General features: G+C 38.4%; 1 protein-coding gene across 1 annotated transcript in view; it reads left to right on the top strand.

Moving 5' to 3' along the window:
• SYT9 (synaptotagmin 9) overlaps nucleotides 1-22,445 on the top strand; it is a 1,541,933-nt gene that overhangs the window by 1,421,886 nt on the left and 97,602 nt on the right. The window contains exon 6 of the mRNA XM_044059738.1: nucleotides 13,761-13,890. Coding sequence (XP_043915673.1) covers nucleotides 13,761-13,890 — 130 coding nt within the window. The remainder of the gene's footprint in view (nucleotides 1-13,760; nucleotides 13,891-22,445) is intronic.

The following is a 22,445-nucleotide window of genomic DNA, read 5'->3' as shown; positions in this document are numbered from 1 at the left end:
ATTACATTTGAAGGACGTTTATTTAAACAAAGGCATGGAGTTGCCATGGGTGCATGTTGTGCACCAATCTTCGCCAACATTGTCTTAGCACATTGGGAAGATCATTACATTTTCAACTCTGAATTCAGGACTTCATGGGTATTGTATGGGCGATACCTTGATGATATTGTCCTGTTTTGGAATCAATCAGAACAAGATTTGAATAGGTTCTTTTCGTACATGAACAGTACCACCAGTTTTTTAAGATTTACTATGGTCAAGGATCTAGATTATATTCATTATTTGGACATCACCATAAAGAAAGATTATGTGAACAACTGTTTTATTTCCCAACTATATAGGAAACCAACCTATTCTAACACATTATTACATTTTACTAGTGCACATCCTTTGCACCAGAAGAAGGCCCTGGTCAAGGGCCAATGTGTTAGATTGGCCAGGATGGTGTCTGACATTTATGACTTTACCAAGGAATGTGACAATTTGTCCAATATGTTTCAGAGAAGAGGTTATCCAGAGCCTTTTCTATCAAACATCATTCAGAAAGTTATAAATAAGAGGACCAGTGGAGACTTTAGAGCCCTATTGGGCAATAGGGATGGCCACAACAATGTGAGGCACAATAATACTATTTTTACACATGCATTGACACTCACATATTCTGCAGATTTTGAAGAAATCAAATACATAATACATAAATATTGGAAGGTTTTTGATAATGACATTGGGTTCTTGGACAAGATAGGTAAGAGACCCACTATAGTTTATAAAAAGAGTACATCAATAAAAGGACTACTTGAAAAAGGCAAACCTAATCTCACTAGAGGTGGCACGTATAAATGTGGTAGATGTCCCCAGTGTCCTTTCATGATGGATACAGACAAATTTAATCTTAAGAATTTTGGATCCATTACTAATAAAAAGAAAATGTTTTGCTATACTAAGGGGGTTGTTTATATTGCAGTATGTATAAACTGCCAAGGTTATTATGTGGGGAAAACAAAAAATGCTTTTAGACTTAGAGTCTACCAACATTTATATGACATCAAGCAGAAAAATATGAAGAATGCTTTATTTAGGCATATTAATGACCAAAGAAATCATAGTTTTAGTTTTTTTATTCTTGAACAAGTTGATTTGGGACAAAGGGGTGGACCTGTTGAGGAATATTTGGAGTACATTGAGTTAAAGTGGCAGATCAGACTGAATGCATACTCCCCTCCAGGTCTTAATGATAGAATTTCTATAGCACCACTTTTGAAACTTAAACAGTTATTTATGTTATGATTTATTTATATTGTCATTGGTATTTTTTGCCTTATAACATTCTTTACATGCGACACTATTGATTTAACATTTGGTTAGTTGACTTTTGTGTACTTGCAAACAGGGGAGTATTCACTACTACCTTACACTTCCTGTGATGTTTCTTAATTGAAAGGAAATGATGTGGGGTAATATTTTACTAATTGACTGGGTGTGTATTTAAGGAGTTATCAGCCAGCAATTCACTGTTCTGAAGAAGTCTGAGTATTGACGAAAGTGCTTAACTTGTTGTTTTATCATTTTTAAACTGTGACTTTATGTGTATTTGTACTTCATTTTGATCATTGGATTGAGTAAAGAATTTTTTCATTATTCGGGCTCTGTCTCCTTGGATACCACCCTGCATCTGCTGTTTAAACTAGACTTGGGAATGGGTAGTGTAAATTATTTGGGAGTTATTTTGGAATGTAGAAAGTACTCCAGAAGTTATAGGTAGTGAGTGGGATAAAATGAAGGTGGAGTTGAAAATGAGGTAGATATAGAAAAAGAGAGATGTTTAAGAAGTAAGAATTATTTGGGAGGCTGAAAAAGTTTAAAGTATTACAGAATAAGGTGAATATCATAGAACAAGTAGAGGTGCAACTGCAGAATACTAAAGAGAAAATAAGGGACTACCTGGATAATAAGGATGAGTTTTGAAAGATTGCTGTTAAGCAACTGTTTTTCTTTCTTTCTTTTTTTTTTGATGATAACTCCAGAGCACAAAACTTTTTAGCACAACAATTTAGGCAACAAAAAGTAGAATGGGTTATTGTCAAATATAGGCAGCCTATAACAAGAAAAATAACCAGAGAGCCTGAGTAGTATTATATTAAAGATATTTTGTAAATTTTAAGAAAATTTGTATAAAGCACAGAAATAGGGAAATCAAGAAGCACAGATAGAAATATTTATGGAAGACTTAAATATGCCAAGGTTAGAGGTAGATGAAGTTTAACAAGTAACTGTTAAGTTAGGAAGAGATAAGATAAAACTAGTGATATATAAACAATCGCCAGGAAAGTCTGTAGAAATAGATGATATTCCATTGCAAGTTTGGAAGCCATGAAGGAAGAAAGTGGTAAAGATCTGGAAGCTTTTGTCCAATAGTATTTTAAAAGGACAGGAAGAACCAACAGCCTGCAAAAAAAAACTGTGGTGGCTATAGCACCTAAAAACAGTAAAGACCCATCAGCTCCAGCTTCATGCAGGTCCATTTCAATTTTAAACCGTGATTAATGTATTTATGTCTGTAATAGCTAAAGAATGGCAAAGGTATTGCCAGAATTGATAGATATGGATTAATGTGGTTTTGGGGAAGGGAGGCAAACATTTGACAACATTAGTAGAACACCAGTGATCCAGAAGGAAGCAGAATGTAAGAAAATACTGCTGTTGTTGGTAGGGCTTGATCTAGAGAATGCATTTGACAGAGTAAATGGGTTTTTTTTTGAGAAGGGCAATGGGAGCATCTGCATTCCATAATACAATAATAAGGTTAATTAAGAGGCCAATAATAAGGTTAATTAAGAGAACGCAGAGGCAAAAATCAATTTGGGAGCATTCTTCTCGGATAAATTTTGTCTGAACAGTGGAATCAGGCAGGGGAGCCCTCTTTCTCCTTTGTCATTTGCATTATATTTAGAACCATTGGCAAAGAAAATAAGGGATCCAGAAATTCAAGGATATAATTACTGTGGTAATCAAGAACGTTTGCTTTATTTGCAGATGTTATTATTTTGTACCCGATAAAACCAGAAAATAACATCTCAGTGCTGTGGAACATTCTGAGAAAGTTCCAAGTTTTTTTTTTATTGGGATATAGAATTAATGAAGATAAAACAAAGGCTATAGCTGTAAGCTATGTACTCACCTTACCACTCAAGCTGGAAACATCAAAAATCTGGACAAAGCCCCATGAAAAGTAGGTACAACTGGCCAAAAATCTGTATGCTGATTAACATAACATTTGCATACATAATTATGTAACCCCATCCACTCCAGTGGAATGTGGGATACCAATATTCAAACATAAATTGAAGAACAGACAAAATATTATACGCAAAATATAAGCAGAACAATATTGTTTTATTTACATAAACATCTGAACTTGTATCAGACTTTGAACTTGTATAAAACTAAAATACAATTTTCTTTTATTAAAATAAAATTAACTGCATTGAATCAAGAGATATGTCGACAGATGGCAACAAGCAACAGCACAGCAAACCCCATGTAGAAAATCAGAAAAGGGGGGTTGATGATAATGATTATGATTTAATTCCAGTCAAGCTTGCATTGCACTCGTTAGCTAGATTATGAAAGTTCACCGGCCTTTAACTCCTCAGAAGAGATTGTTTTGGTCTATGTATGTGCATGTTTTTGGTCTATGCTTTAGTCAACTCCTCATTTTATTCAAGTGTACAAGCTATCAAACTTTCAACATATGTTAATAAATCCTTCTAGTACTCAAGTTGACAACCCCCCCCCCCCCACCTTAGTACAGCACAAGTCATTTCATTCACATTCAAGAGGCCAAGTAAACCCCTTTCTGTAAGCAGGACTGTGGTTAATGTGAAAGCACAAATATTTTCTTTTCCTGGTAACCAGCTAACAAAACTTTTCAGGGATGGCTCAGGACTCAGAGGAAATAGATATGTAGGTACCTTGCTGTGGAAAACTGGCCGTTTCTCCTAGAAAAAATGAAAATAATTCACAAGTCATTCACAGAGTCTAGAAAGTTCTAATGAAAAATGATCCAACAGGCTTCAACACAGTTTCACCCTCAAGAGAGTTCAGCTCTGACCTTGTACAAATGCAATCATGAAAGCAAGCAACAGGCCACTTATACTGATAAAGCAGTGAACCAGGGCTGGTCTGGAGCCCTTGAAAAGATTTATATGAGAAAAGCTTTAATACTGATTTCCATATATCCAGGCAAACCATATTTTAAGTGTTTCCTTCTAAATGGATTTTTTGGCATTTATATTAGGGAAATTCTTCAAGTCTTTTAACAATGCTTTATTTTATTTGTATTTTCTTAGTGAAAATGTAGATACCGCCATACCTCTCAACCTCTTATCACAAGACATCTGGACAATGCCTAAAATAGTGGGGGTCAGAGATCCAAAAATAGGGACAGATTTTAGATATCGCTCTTATAAACTCAGAAAGCTGGTAAGAAAACAGGATATGTGTTATCATGCATTTTCTGAAGGATATGAAGTCTGAAACTCAAATTTATGTCATTATTTAGTGACTTCAACCCTCAGTGATTTACCAGAACACCACAAATTTTATAAAGAACAGACCAAAAATATGAGACACAAATCTGAACATTCTGTGAAAATCTGGACAGTTGAGAGGTATGCTTTTAAAAGAAAATATACTTTGCTTATACTGGGAAAGAGCTAGGCATGTATGGTATTTGCAAAGTTAAATATGCACGGTCCAGCAGGATTGACAATCCCTTGGCAAGCTGCCCTGCATATATCGCTGTCTAGTTCCATGACATGCAAAGGTCAGAGTACACAGTATTCAGATACAGAAGTTGATTTTTATGTAGCCCTGACACTACTGTATGCCTATTCATTCCACAAACCATGAAGATTTAATAATTAAAATAAACAGGTAAAACTAAACTGTTAACCAAATGCAATAAAGAGAAAGACCAAACAAGAGTCTAGTAATGACATCAAAAGGCAACTTCATTTGCATCTTCAAAACATTTGCATATATATGCTTCCTCAATCTACTACCACCACCGTAACAGATTCAAGCATGCAAAATCTGAAGGTAATGCTACTCAATGCTAGAAGTCTAAACCTCAAAATGCACTCTCTCGAGGCACTCCTAAAAATGGAGAACATCGATATCTGTGCAGTAACTGAGACTTGGTTCAAGGCTCCAGAGAGCACCCCTGCAATACCAGGCTACAATTCTTACCACACTTTTCGGCCACAAAACCAAGACTGAAACACTAAAGGTGGAGGAGTGTCCATATTCACCAAGGATATTCACACCTCCAGGCTAGTTGCCCAACACAATGCATCTGAAATTCTCCAGGTGCAACTAACACTAGGTAAGACTGCAATCCAAATTGTAACTTGCTACAGATCCCCCACCATGCCCCAAGATTCTCACTACACCTTTCTAAACATACTGGAAAATATTAAGATACAACCAAACACCCTAATACTGGATGATTTCAATTACCTTGCCATTAATTGGGAAAACTACTCGGGTACCAACTCCTTTCCCAACGGTTCTCGGAATTCATAAATTCCAACGCCCTGGATCAACTAATCCATTGTCCCACCAGGGGCTCCAGTATCCTAGACCTGGTCATTACCAACATGGGAGATAGATGCTCCACACCAGTGGTCACCCCCTCATTGGTCATGTCTGACCATAACAAATCACCCTTGACATCCACATCCCACCCCACCCCCCAGTAAGGAAACCTCCTTAAAAAACTTCTCCAAAGCCAACTTCATGCTACTCAAGCCAGAAGTGACAAACTTCACAACACCCATGCAGACGAGATCTGGAAGTTCGACTGCAGAATCCTACACTAAGGCACTGTACGAGCACATCCACTCGTGCATGAATCGTGCCATCCCAAATAGAACCAAGATGCTCTTCTCCAAAAAAAGGAAGCCAATCTGGTGGTCCCCTGCTATAAACAAACTATACAACAGAAGGAAGAAACTGTTTCAGAAAAGAGGAAAATCCCAGGATGCAAAAAACTCCCTCACCAGCCTCAGTAAGAAGCTGAGATCCCTCATAAAATCCTCAAAAGCTAGATACAAAAATAAAATTGCCAAAGATTCCAAAGACGACCACAGGGCATTCTATAGTTATGTCAAGAATCTAAATGGCAATGCTCAGATCTGCTCTGAGCTACAACAGAATGGCATTAAATATACTGATCCCAAGGATATTGCCAATATCCTGGCAGATTGATTTAGTTCCAACTTCACCCCCCCACCCCCTAAAGGGCCCATCTCAATACCAAAAGATTGCCAAATTCCAATAATCATGGCCACACAGGTAGAAACCCCACTCTCCAAAGCTAAGAATACAGCATCCATGGGACCAGATGACATCCCAAGCTGTGTACTACATGAACTACAAAATGAACTAGCACCTCACCTAAGTGTCATGTTTAATCATAGCCTCACCTCAGGCTTTGTGCCCACTGAGTGGCACACAGCTACAGTTATCCTGCTCCACAAGGGAGGATCCGCCTTGGATCCTGGGAACTACCATCCCATCAGTCTGACAAGCCTGATCTGCAAGGGCATGGAACGCATTATCATCGAACTTATAAGCAAAGACATTGGCAACCTTCAAACATTGGACCCCACCCAGTTTGGGTTTGTGAAGGAATGATCTTGTCTCCTGAATCTGATTGACTTCTTTGAATCAGTCTCCAGAGCTGTGGACGAGGGAAAGGCAGTCCACACAGCCTATCTGGACCTCAGCAAGGCCTTCGACACCATCCCCCACTCTGGAATCATAGATAAACTTACTAAGCTGGGCATAAATCCCTATGTTACTCGATGGGTTGCCAACTGGCTTACTGACAGAACCCAGACTGTAAAAGTAGCCGACTCCAAATCCAGCTCCAGACAAGTGACAAGTAGAGTACCTCAGGGTTCAGTCCTGGCACCACTCTTGTTTGGCATCTACTTCTCTGAAGTACAGGCCAACACTAAGGGACTCTAGCTAACAAAGTTTGCAGATGACTGCAAACTGGGAGCCATTATTGAATCCCCAAATGATGTGGATATTCTACAAAAGGGCCTTACAGAAACAGATGCCTGGTGCCAGAGCCATGGGCTCAAGTTTAATGCCAAGAAATGTATAGTTATCCCATTTGGAAAAAACATGTACCCATGAATTACCACATAGGTGGCAGGACACTAAACATCGAAAGTGTGATGAGAGACTTAGGGACACAGGTGGACAGTGGTCTCACTTTCGATAACCACATTGCCACAACAGTCAGGAAATCCTTCTATGTGGCACACCTCATCACTAAGGGCTTTTCATCCAGAAAAAAGGAGGTCATTGTCTCACTGTACTCATCCCTCATTAGACCCATTATAGAGTATAATGCCCCATTTGGTATGTACCTCACAAGACATCTGCAACAGCTGGAAAGGCCACAGAAATACATCACTAAAAGAATCAAAGGCCTAAAGCAGATGCCATATGCTGACCGTCTAAAAAAACTCCAGCTATACTCTGTGACATATCGTCTACTCAGAGGCGATCTCTGCTTAACATACAAGGCCATGTCAAACCCTGAACTGTTGGACATGCTCCACTTAAAGAAATCCCAATCCATCAGAGCCACACGCTCCAGGGATTTAAACCTTATCATCACAATGAACAAAACATGCTGGAGGGATAGGTTCCCGACCCAGAGACTCCCCATACTCTGGAATAGACTGCCCATACATGTCAAGAAGAGCACCTCGCTGGCCCTCTTCAAAAGGAACCTTGATGATTGGATGGGAGATAGGAAATTCACCCCGGGGATCATGTCAGTCACCCTGCTAGACAGGGGCCCAGAGAAGTAAATATTGTGGGAAGAAATATCCAGGGAATTGTTATAGCTAGGCTTGCATAGGCCTTAGAGCCGATAGCCTAGTACCAACCTGTGAACCTATGAACCTATGAACTACAACTACAAATAATAAAAAGAGTCACTATCAAGGATCAAGGAAACTGAGCACTGCAGTTAACATACTTCAGGAAGACAATAAATAAACTGTAGTTACTAAGTGACTGGAGTTTACATCCCAGAAATCTTGATACTTTAAAGTGAAATCTCTTAAGTTTTAAGTCAACAGCATGCATGCATCTTAAACCCTGATTTTAGCTTATATCTATGATACAGCTAGGTGAGGTCTTAAATAAGTAACAGAAGTAGATGGCCAGACTAATACAGATGGAGGATGCCCACTGCCACTGTTCTTCTGTCATTACCAGCCAGCCTTGGGCTCCAAGAACCACTGTTACTTATTAGATACCAATATTGGGGCACCGTCATGATGAGTCTAGCAGATCTAGTTCTACAGTTGCAGTTCCATTTAAAGCCATATTTTCCAACTGTATTCCCCTCTCGCCTGGATTGTGGGTGTAGACAAGACACAGAGGACTGATCCGACCCCATCCCCAACTTCCCATTCATGGTACAACTGTATAATGAAAGTAGTGATGATGTTCATCAGGGTGGAGGAGTTGAATTGAAAGAAAAACATTACTACTAGCATACTGTGATGACATGTACATCTGTGACTGTTTAAAATAGACTTCATAAGCGTTACGTTAGCGTATCAGATAAAATACAGTTGCACTGCATTTTGTATTCTTTTTTCTTACCTGGAGGCTGAGCCAATGTTCTCATCCTGCAGATATTGCAGAAGTTAAATTCCGCGCACTAACTCTGCTCCACTTGCTGTTGTTTATTCCCTATTTCTCTCCAAAAGAGTTCAAATCACTGACCAAGTCTGATAGGCAGTCTGCCTCACGAAGCTGATGTTGTCACACATACCCCTGTAGGCTTGCGATGTGTGGTGATGTTAGACATAAATTTAAAGTTGTATATATGAAAAAGAATAACCAAAAAAAAAACCAGTAATTAAAGGGGCCATTCAGGAATTTGTGGCTCTCAAAATTGGTAAATACCAAGGAATTTGGTATGACTGAGAGGTATGGTACCCACACATGACTTGATCCAGCAATACCCATTTTTATGGTGACATAACAAACTGAACTACTTAGGAGTGTGGATTAAAAAGGAGTCTGTTGTCGCAGCTAAAGATATGTGGGAAGAGACTAAACAAAAGATAATACAAAACTGAACGAGTTGAAGCTCTTGTGTATAGATATGCATAGCAAGATGCAAGCAGTGAAAATGTTTTTAGTCCTGTTAGTTTTATATACAGGTCAGACATATTTTTATCAATAAGAGGAGAAGTTGTGGGTATTAATTAATAAAGAGTTGAAGGAATTTATTTGGGAGGGGAAGATGGCAAGAATCATGTGATGTAAGCTGATGCTTCCAATGGAAGAAGGTGGTTTAGGAATATCTGATTTGAAGGGATGATTTACAACTACACAGTTAAGGCACTTCTACAAAACACAATCAGAAAGCTGCAATTCAACATTAAAAGGAATGATGATGAAGCAGGAAGGAAATGCAAGAAATAAGGAGAGAGTGGGATTTTGGATGCAGCTCCTTAAGGAGACTAAGAACAGTCATATATATAATATATTCATATATAACCAGAAAGTATTCTAAGAACTAAGGCAGCAATGGAATGGAGAAAGGAGATCTTGTCGATAGGGATTATAGCAGTTAGAGGTACAGAGTATAGGCAAGAGGGGACTGGAATTTACTGGAGGAAATTGACAAAGGAACCAAGGTTTGGAGAGCAACTAATTAGAGAGGGAAAGGTAATAGAATGGGAATAGGGCAAGAAGACATTTGAACTGCAGGCTAGAGACCGTCTTCTCTATAATGCATTGATATCATTGTATACGCAAAAGAAAGGGATAGGGAATCCTTACTGATAGACCTGCACTGGTTCAGTTCTTAGATGAATCTGTAACATAAATGCTGTGAAAAAGAAGATAATCAGTAGTGCTTATACAGTATCACATAATAAGAACTGGAATTGATCAGAGGAGGATAGAAAAGACTAGAAAGAGAGAGATAAGCAATTCAGACTGAAAAAATTAGAGGACATAGGTATGGGTCCCAAATATGCAACAAAGTCTACAAGATATAGGATTTTTTCTTGAAAGAGTTTGCATAGGTATTTTTATACCTCAAACGCATTCCAAATAATTTTTCCTCAGGTAGATGGCAAATGTTGAAGGTGTGATGGGGAAGAAAGAGGTAGCTGGGAGGATATGTTTTGGGAGTATAATGAAGTGAAAGACTTTAAATTTCCCTGCAGAGTACTCTGTCAGAAATACTGGGTGAGCAAATCAATGTAACTAAGAATTTTTTTTTTTTTTTAAGCTGGGATGCAGGATCTGAATTTGATAAACATCGTAAGGCCTTGTTAAGCTAAATCCTGGTGGCTTCCAAAAAGCAATTACTAGAAAATGGAAATCAAATTCTGTGCCAACCATACTTGAAATAGTGAATACTGTAACAGAGATAAAAGAACTGGAAGTTGGATCTTTATAAATGGATAGAAGCAAACTGCATAGAAAAATGGAAATTGTGGGAAAAATGCATAGAGAAAAACATTTTGGCCGAGAAATGAGGTTTATGAGAAGGCAAGAATTGAACAATTTATGTAATGTTGGATTGAATATATTGCATAGAAGAATATATGTGATGTACAATGTTTGCAAATATGTACTTGTTAATATGGTTTCTTTGCTTTTATAGTGTGCCTATGTCACAAGTACTAATTCATTAAAAGTATTTAAAAAAAGAAGCATCACTTCTTAAGATGCAGCTTTTTTCTTGAGTTTGGAATGCTGACAATGAATCTACAACTCTTATTTAATCATGAAATTCCTGTGCATCAGCAAACACTAAGAAGAGGTGCAAATGGAAGAATAATCTTAACAGTTAAATTTAGGGAAATTACAAATGAACAGCCCGTGGCATTGCATAAAATATTCATAATCACCTGATATTGAAATGAAAAAAGAAGATTGGTAAAAAAAGAATTGTCAACAAATAATCAGAATTTAAAATGAACTGATGGTTTGCAATTTCTAACAACCTCCTTCACATTGCAATACAGCTATTAGTAATAACTGCATTATCAATATACTCTGTGTTTTTCTCTTTCAAATTAAAAAAAAACGTAATTCTACACTGTTTTAATAGTAATAACACAAAAGTATAAATCCTGTGTCAAAACTATAGCATATATTTGAAGTAATTTGCTCATCTTCAGTACTATTAAACATTTACGCCTACATTGACCTATTTATAAATGAAAAAGGGGTGACATAACTCTTTTTTTTCATGCTTCAGGCAGCATAATTAAAGTATTGATCATTTTTCTGAAATTTTGTCAAAGTGAAGCTGAGGTTCTATTAAAAAAATGTATTTTTCTTACCTGCTGGAGGGGTTGGCCAGGGAAGGACATAGGATGAAGTGGGCAGCTCTCCTATCCATGGGGACAGTTAGAGATGAATATCTGCCTGTGTGACCTCTGGCCAATACTAGAAGTCTCACAGGCTAAAACACTAATGTTGGAGTGACATGATATCCTGTGCTGGGGAAAGGTGAGATGCGCACACACACCACCGGCATTCTAATGCCATGATATGTCACTTTCCCCTCCTATGGATTTCCGCCCCCCATGATGGCTTCTGGAACCCATCTGCTGCTCCCAGTAATGTCTTCATTCCTCACATTCTAGGAACCTCAGCTATCATTCCCTACTTCCCTAACACTCATGGGGTGTGTCCAGCAATGTGATAAATCTAGCATTATCCGGAAAGGAGCTATAGGGTTGTCTGAGGAGAGCACATGAGGGTGCATGAGGATGGAGACCAGCTGCGGGTCAGGTGAGGAATGGGGAATGGGCTTCAAAAAAAATGTTTTCTCTCACAAATAATAAACTTCTGTGGTTGCCTTTAGTCTGCAAAATAATCCTAAACCAATCTCAACTACAACAGGTCACATGGAAATTAATGGAAAAGATGCACTTTACTTTAAGAGTGTAGTATATTTGGTGGTTGATCTACTTTTCTGTATCCTAGAGCACATAACAACTGAATAACTCGTTCTGATTCTCAGAAGGAAGAAATAAGTACATTTGTTTTCCCAGATTAGTGTCACATTCTTCACTGCATGAAAATTGACTTTCATATCAATGGAAAATATTTCACATTTTTAAATTGATAGCATGCAAAATTCTGCTTCACTAATGTTAAAAAGCATTAAAGTTGTAATTCTTTAATTGTGGGATTAGTAGAAAGTTAGTTTGGTATATCTATATTATGTTTGTACTAACATTTAGCATATTCATTTTGGTAAGGAGTGAAAACCCTAAGTATTATAGGAATGAAAGATAGGCTAGGCAGGCCATTGTTTTTCCATCTGCATGGTTTCATTGTATGAACTTACAATTGTATAGCTATGTTATCTGTGAGGCTGTGAAGTATTTTTATTTATTTCCTGTTGACTAGGTTACTCCCACTAGGCTAGTGGGCTCTTTCTGGAGGAGACCTGAGGTGGTATTTCTACTACTAAAGGAAATTTGACCAGAACATTAGGGCACTTCCTTACACTTTTTGTCAATTGCCTTTGGATCTTTTCACCTGAGCTACCACCACATCAAACAGATGGAGCCTTGGCTTAACATCTCATCCAAAGGATGACACACACAGCAGTGCAGTACCCCCAGCCACAACACTGCACTGTAGTATCAGCAATACACTCACTTGCAGTGGGACTAGAATCTACCATTTTCTGGTCTTCCACCATGAATTGTGCTAAATTAATATGTGTGTGTGTGGGTGGGGGGTTGAATGACTGCCTGAGTGACAGTTCTAGGGGTTAGGGGTTTAGGTTAAGAATCATAAGGTGTGTGTGTGTGTGTGTGTGTGTGTGTGTGTGTGTGTGTGTGTGTGTGTGTGTGTGTGTGTGTGTGTGTGTGTGTGTAGGGGCCCCCTTTACTAATGCAATGCATAAATCACTAGGGAGAACACTACTGCCATAGGTCTGACCATGCATCTTTCCATTCAGTGACATGGTAACAAGCTGATAATGAGGCCTTTCTCATTGTGGCTATACTTACCTTTGAATCCCAATTTAATTTCTCACTGGTGTGCTAACTGAGCAGCTCTCATTGGGTAATTAGCACGAGCACTGAGCCTTTTTCTGAATTCTGTGGATTGTTTTTTGCTAGAAAAGTTAAATGTTTCTGTGTTGCAGGAACAGTGATGTAAATTCACTTCTTTTTAATTTTTTGTACAGGTGAACAACTCATATTAGCTGAAAAAGCATGAATAGTAACCCAAATTAATTTGTACTGACTAATGCTCTACCTAATTATGGTAGACCAGTAAAGATGAACTGAGCCAGGATAGACCGCACACAATGCCTTTAATGAAACAGGATAGGACCAACAATCAAAACAGTACTAAGCGCTTTCTCCCTTTGCAATGTAGGGCATCTTCGGAGTACCTATTTATACCAACACAGAAATATTGCTGATATGTTTTCATGCAAAATATCTTCTGCAAATACAGAATGAAAAGTAAAAAGAAGTGGCATGCATTAGACTGGCATTATTTCATTATAATCAGAACTTATTATGGCTAACAACAAATTGTTAATTTTTTACAGCACATTGGAGTCTGGTCATATGCCTCAGTGTTAACTTGAAATTGTGATGTACATTAAAGTTTCAAAGAAAATAAAATTTTATGTGTAATTTTGTGGTGTTTTTTCACAGAGTAGGTCATAATGAGGTTATCGGCATTAATCGAGTGGGAAATTATGTTGACAGCCTTGGGCGTGACCACTGGAATGAAATGTTAGCATATCCCAGGAAACCAATAGCTCACTGGCATCCACTTGTAGAGGTAAGTTCCACAGAGTTATTGGTAGTGAAAGTATAGCAAAGGATAGATATTTATGTATGCTTGGTACAGTTTTTGTCCTAATGGAAGATAGGCTGATTAAAAGGATATTTAAGATGTCATCAATTGTATTAACTACTGTTAACAGATTTTTAAGCAGTATATAGGAGTTGAATGTGATGATATATCTTGTTGTTTCATTTAGATTCAAGATTTTAGTTGTGAAAATGAATTTCTAAAATTATATTTTTTTCCTACAGCATTTTTGGCTTCTCACATCTATCAGCTGCCCTCAAGAATTCTGTTTTTCACCAATTGTACAAAACTCAACTAGTCACTCTTGGGCTAACTCTAACCCATTTTTTGCTCACATCCACTTATCCACTGCCTGGGTCATTACTTCATCCTGGGTCATCTGGGTTGCACTCAGGGATTCATACATCTGTGAAATGAAACCAGCTTTAGTGAGCTAGTCAATTAAAATTTTGTTGGAAACATCCAGATATTTTCTTCTCTGCTTTTCCTAAGCAGGCTGACAATGATAGCAAGCAAGTTAGTCAGGACAGCCCAGTTTTTTACATCCCCAACGACATTATTTTCTTTATCGGAGGTGTTCCTAGGCCGTCTAAGAGATAGAATCTGTCCAGCATATCCAGGGTTTGCCCCAGATCCTACTCTAAATGGGCAGTGCCTAGTAAACATTATGCAGGAGGCAAAGAGAATACTCTTTTAATAGTGTCCAAACCACCTCAGCTGGTTCTTCCCAATCCAGCAGAGCAGAACCTCTACTTCACAATTCTCCTATATTGTTGAGCTCCTTATTTTGTCTTTGCTTGTGAGTCCAGTAATTCTGGAATTTAATTTCTGTTGCTTTGTATCTTCGATCTCATCCTTTTGGTCAATTCATAAATCTCATGACCATAAGTGAGGACAGGGATGTAGAAGGATCAGAAATGTGAAAGTTGCAAAATAAGACACAGGCCATATTTCACCACCATGATCCAATATAATGCCTGCAATGCAGGTGTCATTGCACTTCACCAGGCTATCTCTCAAATCCCATCTATACTCACTTATGAATAATACCCTAAGATGTTTAAACATTTCTACTTAAGGTAGCTACTCTTCCCTCACCTGAAAAGAACAGACTTATTAAGTATTATTCAAGCTACTACACACATGTGCACACACACGCACACACACATACACACACACACACACACACACACACACACACACACACACACACACACACACACACACACACACAAAAAACACATAATGGTGAATCACTCCAGGATAGGCTGGAGATACAGTCACCTGAGGGGAAAATGACTGCACTTACACTAATACTAAATTCCTGACAGTTAGACTCACCAAAACCCAAAGCCTGAGCACAAATTACCAAAAAACTTAACTTTAATTGTTTTGGAAGGGGAGAAGCCCCTATGCACCCCCGATGTGGGGTGGCAAGCCTCCCATACCTGCTGAAGTTATATATATCAACTCCATGGTAACAGCAACTCAAAGAATGGAAAGATCTCCTAAATCTGGGCATCACTACTGGTGTACACTTAAATATCTACCCAACAAGGATTTCTTATGGAAAACAGCATTTTGCATTCTGTGCTGTGGGCAACTGACACTCAAGGAGTCACAGTTCATTCACCTGTACTACACCCAATGACAGCATCATCTGTACATGACAGAGATGTAATCCTTATATTCATAAACTAGATAATCTCCAAATTTCCTGCCCATGAAACCATATTGTTGTATCACCTCCTACATAATATTCTAAGCTACTAGTCATATACCTTCTGCAGGTCTACAAAACACATATAGGTGGAGTTTGTAAAATCCCACAACCATATCTGGTGAAGGACAAGAAGTCAATCCCCTTTTCCACAGTCTGGATGGAATCCACATCATTCCTCCTGAATCTGAGGCTTAAGTATCAGATGGTATCACCTTTCAAACATGCCTTGTGTATGCTTTCCCAGAAATGCTAAAGAAATTGTCCCTCTGTACTTGCTATCAGGACTCCCCATTTGAAAAGGGGTTTCCATCATCCAAGTTGTCAGTCCTGAGGTACATTTCCCACTTTTCATGCAGAATTGAAAAGGCATGTTAACCTTGATACCTTGTTAATATTTAGTTCTTCTGCCAAATTAAGAGATCCTCAATATTTGAACATTTATTTCTTATATTTTTATATATATATATATTAAAAAAAAATGTCTCATATTATAGGGTATCCTCCTAAACTGATCACTCCTCCTTGCAGAAATGACAGTTTTCCTTTAATACATGTTGATAATGCTATGAATATCCAGTAGGGAATTATGATTTCTTGGCATTCCTTCATCTTTAGCAATTAATTAGAGATGATTGGGCTAAATAGAGTATTTTTACAGGTATTCAAAGATAAAGTGGACACTGCCTGAAAAACACATTGGAAATGTGTTTTTTAACTATGCCTGTAATTTGACTTATTTAAAAAATACTATTTGGAAAAATGCATCATGAGGATTTTCCCATTGCCTTCTTAATGATAATACTGAGCTATCTGGCCATAAGAGGACTCTCTTGCTAGTGCCAATAAACTGACTCAACAATGTAATCTGTCTCCCTTGTTTTTTAAATCATGAGACAAAACCACTGAGGTAAAGGAAGTTGTAGTAACCTATCTTTTATTGGTTGGTTGTGGAAATAATATAAATGGCTTAAAACTCTGTCTTCCCACCAGAGCTGTGATGGCACAGCTAGGACCCCCTACAAGTACTTTGTTGAAACCGTGGGGAAACCTTATTATGTTGAGTGGGAATACAGCAGTGCATTTGTACAGTCAAAATTTTATAGAATTCCTGGATTTGAAACAATACATGAGACTGAATACAACATAAGTGGCTTATCATAATAGTAACTGGAACAGCTTTAAAATGTATACAGTGAACTAACACAATGGTTAATAGCTTGAACTAAAAGTCGATATTTGATAATTTGACTCTGACATTCAACATTTACTATCAGCTTCTTGAAAATGTCTTATTATTTTAAGCATATTTTAGTCACAGTCACCCTAATACTATGAAAGTGTTGAAATATAGGTGACGTAAGATGTATGTAAAGCAAAAATATATTTTTTCAGGACTGTATGTCATGAAATATGTAGCATTTATCATTAATGTTAGAAAATAAATAAGAAGGAATCAAAGCATTTTACAAAAACAGAATATAAAAACAAGTGAGGACTGCCTGGCCCAGTTAATTGGCCCATTTCCCTAGCAACTGGACAAGCAACAGTTATTAATTCACCATTGGATAGTTTTCCCAATTTTTCATTAGAACTGCCATATGCTTGTCTCACGTATTTCTGAACTTTCTCAAAATGTTGATTAAACAGCCTGTTGAGAAATTTTGATTTCATAATCCACACATATTTCAAGGAATAAATGTCCTTCTTCATATCTCCATTGAGTCTGTGTTCTGGTACCTTTGTTCTTATCCATAACATTTGATCTTGTACATAAACTGAATGACACTGATTAGATCTCCATGAGTCAAATATTTTTTTCTCTCACATTCTGCTTACTTTTATGTATTGAGTTTTTTTAATGTTTTGTTGTTACTTCTGTTGAGGGAGGGGCACCATAATCATTGTCACTTTAGAACTACCCCTTCAATATGAAGATCCTTATGATGAAGAGATCTACAGAAATATATCCATAGTTCTATGCAGGATCTTGGCAAATGTCTGGAAAGAGAGACAGCTCCATGATCAGTCCTTGCTGTTCTTCTCCATTGCTTCCTTACCTTAAATCATTTGTTTTTTCCAAACATATCATAAACAATAGAATCCATTTAAGAAACATTTCTCAGCCTCTTAATTTGACATCTTATGTGCATATATTTCATATAGGATGCATTGGAGATTATGCATTATATGTGTGATTGCATTGTATTGTATGCATATCTTAGCTTGTGTTTTGCATATATTTTTTTCTTTGTCTATCATTGCACTCTGGATCTTTTATTTTAATCTTACCCTAGCTGCATTAACTCTTACCATTATGTTCTGAATTGTGTTCTGTATTCATTCTGTGTATAATATTGCCAATTTATAAGACCATGTTATATGATTGGATCATGGATGAAAAGGGTCAATAAACCAGTCCACTTATCCGGTGAAGAAATAGTATATAAATAATATTCACACAATAATCAAATACAGAACATTATTAACAGTACTAGTCTGTTGCACACATACAAACAATAACAAAATGGACTAATTCTACTTATAACAGATTATTGTTGCAGCAGTTCATAAGATTAGTTTTGGGTACACCTCATTTAAAAAAGACTCAACTTCAAAACAATAAATGTTCAAAACTGGAGACCAGTCCTGTCTATATACTAAAGGGAAATATTTGGGACCATAATTTTGGGTTAATTTTCTTAGTAATAGAACAGTAACATAACAGTGCTGCAATAAATAGAACAATCAGAATTGCATGAGATGGACCAATGGAGATTAGATATACATTAGTGCTGACATAGGGTAGAACTGATGGGAATAGTGCTGCATAATGAAACAATGCATTGCTGAAAACTATAATCACCCTGCAGTTGTACTCTATGATAGTTCACATGACCCAGTGCCATCATATGCAGGTGGTGTGCTCACCATAATGCATGTTCAAATATACATTGAAATGATGCATATATACAGCTTAGGCACAACTGAGAGCCTAAAGGGGGGCAGTGAGAGAAGAAAAGCTGTAAGGATTTTTTTGTTTTGTTTTTGTGGAACAGTTGCCCTTGTTTAGAGAAGAGAGGTAAAGGAGAAGGAAGCAGGGGGAGAATGTAGGTAAGAAGGAGATTATAACAGGCTGGCTACAAAAGCCATGCATACCTTATTTGGCCACAGTGCACATACGGGAGGAAGATTAGACCTCGTAGCATTGCATAGGGATGATATCAAGACAGATATTTGAGTTTCAGACTTCATACCCTTTAGAAAATCCATGCTAATGCAAAACCTGTTATCCTATCAACTTTCTAGGTTTGTAAGAGCAATATTTAAAAAAATGTACCTATTTTTGGTCCTTTATCCCACTTTTATGTATGGCTTTGTCCAAATTTCTTGCTGTAAGAGGTTGAAAGGTATGGGTATATCCTGGATATGGATACGGCTGGTAAGGCCTTCAGTGACCAGGTTTGGTAGACATTAGAGCAGCAGATAAATGCTGTTGGCAGACAGAACCATATAACACTACAAGTGAATCAGGGTGTGACTGACATGGTCTGGCATGCAATGAATAGGACACAAGAGGTAGCTCCTGCCAAATCTGCCATTTTGGTTGCTCCCAAACAAACCATCAACTCACAGATATAGGTGTCACTGACTATATACTGATCCCAGGGTATGGGATCAGGACTAATAAGAAGTGACTATGTGTCTTTTGGGATGCCCCTGACAAACAGTGGCAAATATCAGTCATGTAACACATTGACAGCACATGTGCATGGTGTATGCAGATTTTATCATGTTCTTTACTGTTAACCAGGAGCATCATGGCTCCATCTCTGAACATCTGCAGCACAGGTGATGACTGTCATTTTTCTGTGGGGGAATGTGCCAGGTGAGTTCAGTGAAATGCTGTTGGAAGCCAGCATTGGATAGTACCCCTGCACACTGTACTCACAGTAACATACTGCAATTTTGTCACTCAGAGATATTGGTACAGCAACAGATACATCCTGTACCAACAGGGATATATGTGCTTATAACCTATATACATTCCTTGTAGGCAGCTGTCTGTCAGGTGCCTACTTGTTGATGGTTGTTATACGTGTATAGGTTACACAAGCTTGTGTTATCTGTTTGCTGTCAAGTGTTCCATCAGGACTTGATCCAACAGTACAGGTCTGCACATACCTGAGGTCAGGAAAGTGTGTAGAGGCTGAATTTGATTGCCTTTTGCACATGGCAGTCAGAATACACTCTCAGCCACTCTATAAATAGAAAGAACATTCCCCTCTCCCACATCTGAAGGGTCTACAGAAGACCTGGATAGCCCTCCTACATCACTAGTGCTTAGAAAATGATGTCATGTCAGCATCTGAGGGATACACATCCTCGGAGATGCACATGCATAGTATTAGGGAGAGGTACTTCAGTGCCTGACAATGACCTGAGGGAGGGGTTTTACATGATGGCCCTAGGCACCAATTAATGAATGTACAGGGCTGTGATACAGGCACAGATGAATGCTACTCAAACCATGTGGAAGCACCCGGTGTGTTCTATGACCTGTGACTACCTCCAAGCATTGCAGGGAAAGACATTTGACTTGACAGACATTAGTGAGTCCCTGCAGTTGCTAGTACAGAGCAGGCATAATCAAGGTAGGGTACCATTGCACAATGCAGTTAAGTCCAGCCACTTTGTCCACATGTCTGCCTCCACTGTCAACTTCACCCCTAGCTGTGGCTACTCACATGGATGTGGACATCATTCGTCTGACTCCACCATTGCCTCTGCCTATAGCCATGGAAGGTCCCTTGGATGTTCATGGCATTTGTCCAGCTCCACTATAGGCTCACTCTGCAGTTCACAATCAGGGTCCCAGAGTTTCACAGTGGCCCACTCACTGGTAGATACGCACCATCCAAATGACACATACTCACAGACAGACAGTCTGTACAGACAGACACCTTCCATGACAACACAGCAGGAGACATTGCCACAATCTTGCATACAAAGCTCTCATGCTGTGATCTTCCCTGAAGCACATGCCTCCACACCTGCTTTATAACAAGCAACTGCTATTCAGGCCAGCACTCTATCTTTGTAAGCTCCACATCCTCACCTAAGGACATGATGCCTGACACCCCATAACATCTTAGCAGGATTACTGCAGGCCCTACCCCTGACCCTGCCACCTAGGCTTGTGTTGTCGCTTGCTACTGAGCAAATTATACTGGGTTTAGCCAACCCTCCCTGTAGCTCATGCGGTTTAGGCTGTATGGCCAGTCCATGCAGTGAACTGCATAGCCTAGATGTGTAAATGAGCAAGTCACATTTGTTTTCTTCTTGTCCTGATATGGCCCCTAGTTCTCAACCAGATGCTACGTGTTTGCCTCTGCCACAATATATTCAGCCTGAGTCTGTCATGTATGGGATATAGCCACAGCTGCATCCTCCTCCTTTGACTGATATCCAGTGCAATGACCCCCCCCGCCCCCTTGTTCTAACTGTTTATGTAGCACCATTATCATATAACTTGCAGCACATTTCAGGACATATGACTTCACCAGGGATGTGTGTCATAACACCATACACAATGCTTTAGAGAAGGATTCTAAAGTTTGAACTCTAGACAGCAGTCAGGTGATCTGGTGAAAGTGGCGAGATTCAGATGGACTCCCCAAGAATCAGACTTTAGCTAAGGCTTACAGGAAGAAGGAACAGGAAGTAGAAATACCACCATCAGGATGAGGAGACTATTTGATTTATAAGTGAAATGAGAAAAGTAACCCAGCCAACAGAAAAATGTTTGATAAGGAATATGAATAATTACAATCACAGGCAGCAAGCAGCAGGGATGAAATACTAGCTAGTGCATTAATAACACTGTATATGTGTACACTAATTCTACTACCACTCAGCAACATGTTATATTCGATGTAAAATAAAAATACATGAGTGCACATCAGAGGAGACCAGTTACTTTTGTGACTAAGGCTGTGCATATCTTTGCTTTGTACTCCACACTCCTGATTCCTGCAAATGGATATGGCTGATAATAACAAATATTATTAGCAACAGTTACACAAAGGCAGGCCTGCATATATGAGAACAGTAACAAGTGCTGTCCGCTCATGTAAAGCAGCTATAATTAATTATACACTGCAGCCTTTATGCACTACAAATACTTTTATGGAGTACTTCAATTTATTTTATTTTATGCAAATTAGCCATTGTAAATGGTATCAGAAATAAAAATAAGTAGAAAACTGCATGAAAGACAAGAAGTGGAGTCATGCAAAAGTTTTAACAGTTATATCACTCAGCTGTCCTTGGTAATGCAGAATGATGCTTTAGCCCTATATTTTCTTGTCCAGTCTACTGCCCCTCATAACATTTTTTGATTTTCTAGTAAATTATTCAGGGTTACAGTCAGTTAATAATGCCAGATTGTTGTCAATATTATTGTAAATGTAATTACTGTTGGCGTTACTGGCATCATAATTATTGTTATTCATATTACTGGTGATATCTGCAGGTGTCTGTATTACCCTGTTGTTGGCTCCCCTGTTAAAATGCCTCCTATAGTTCTGCCATCCATTTCCACCTCCCCTTCTGGATCTACACTTCATAAGATGCTGTGGATCATCTTTGTACATTTAGTCTCTGTTCATTTTCTGAATCTTTCTCTCTTGGATGGACTTGTGATAATTGTGAACCTTCTCTGCCACATTCTGGAATTTCTGTTCATGATCTACCTTCTGCTTACATTCAGTCTCAAGAGCCTCAATCATTTCCTTAGTGG

This window comes from Protopterus annectens, chromosome 17.part0 (genome assembly GCF_019279795.1).
Source record: "Protopterus annectens isolate FY-2018-M chromosome 17.part0, PAN1.0, whole genome shotgun sequence".
Classification (NCBI taxonomy): Eukaryota; Metazoa; Chordata; order Ceratodontiformes; family Protopteridae; genus Protopterus; species Protopterus annectens.
Note: the sequence above shows the minus strand (reverse complement) of the source record. Positions and strands in the feature narration are given on the sequence as shown.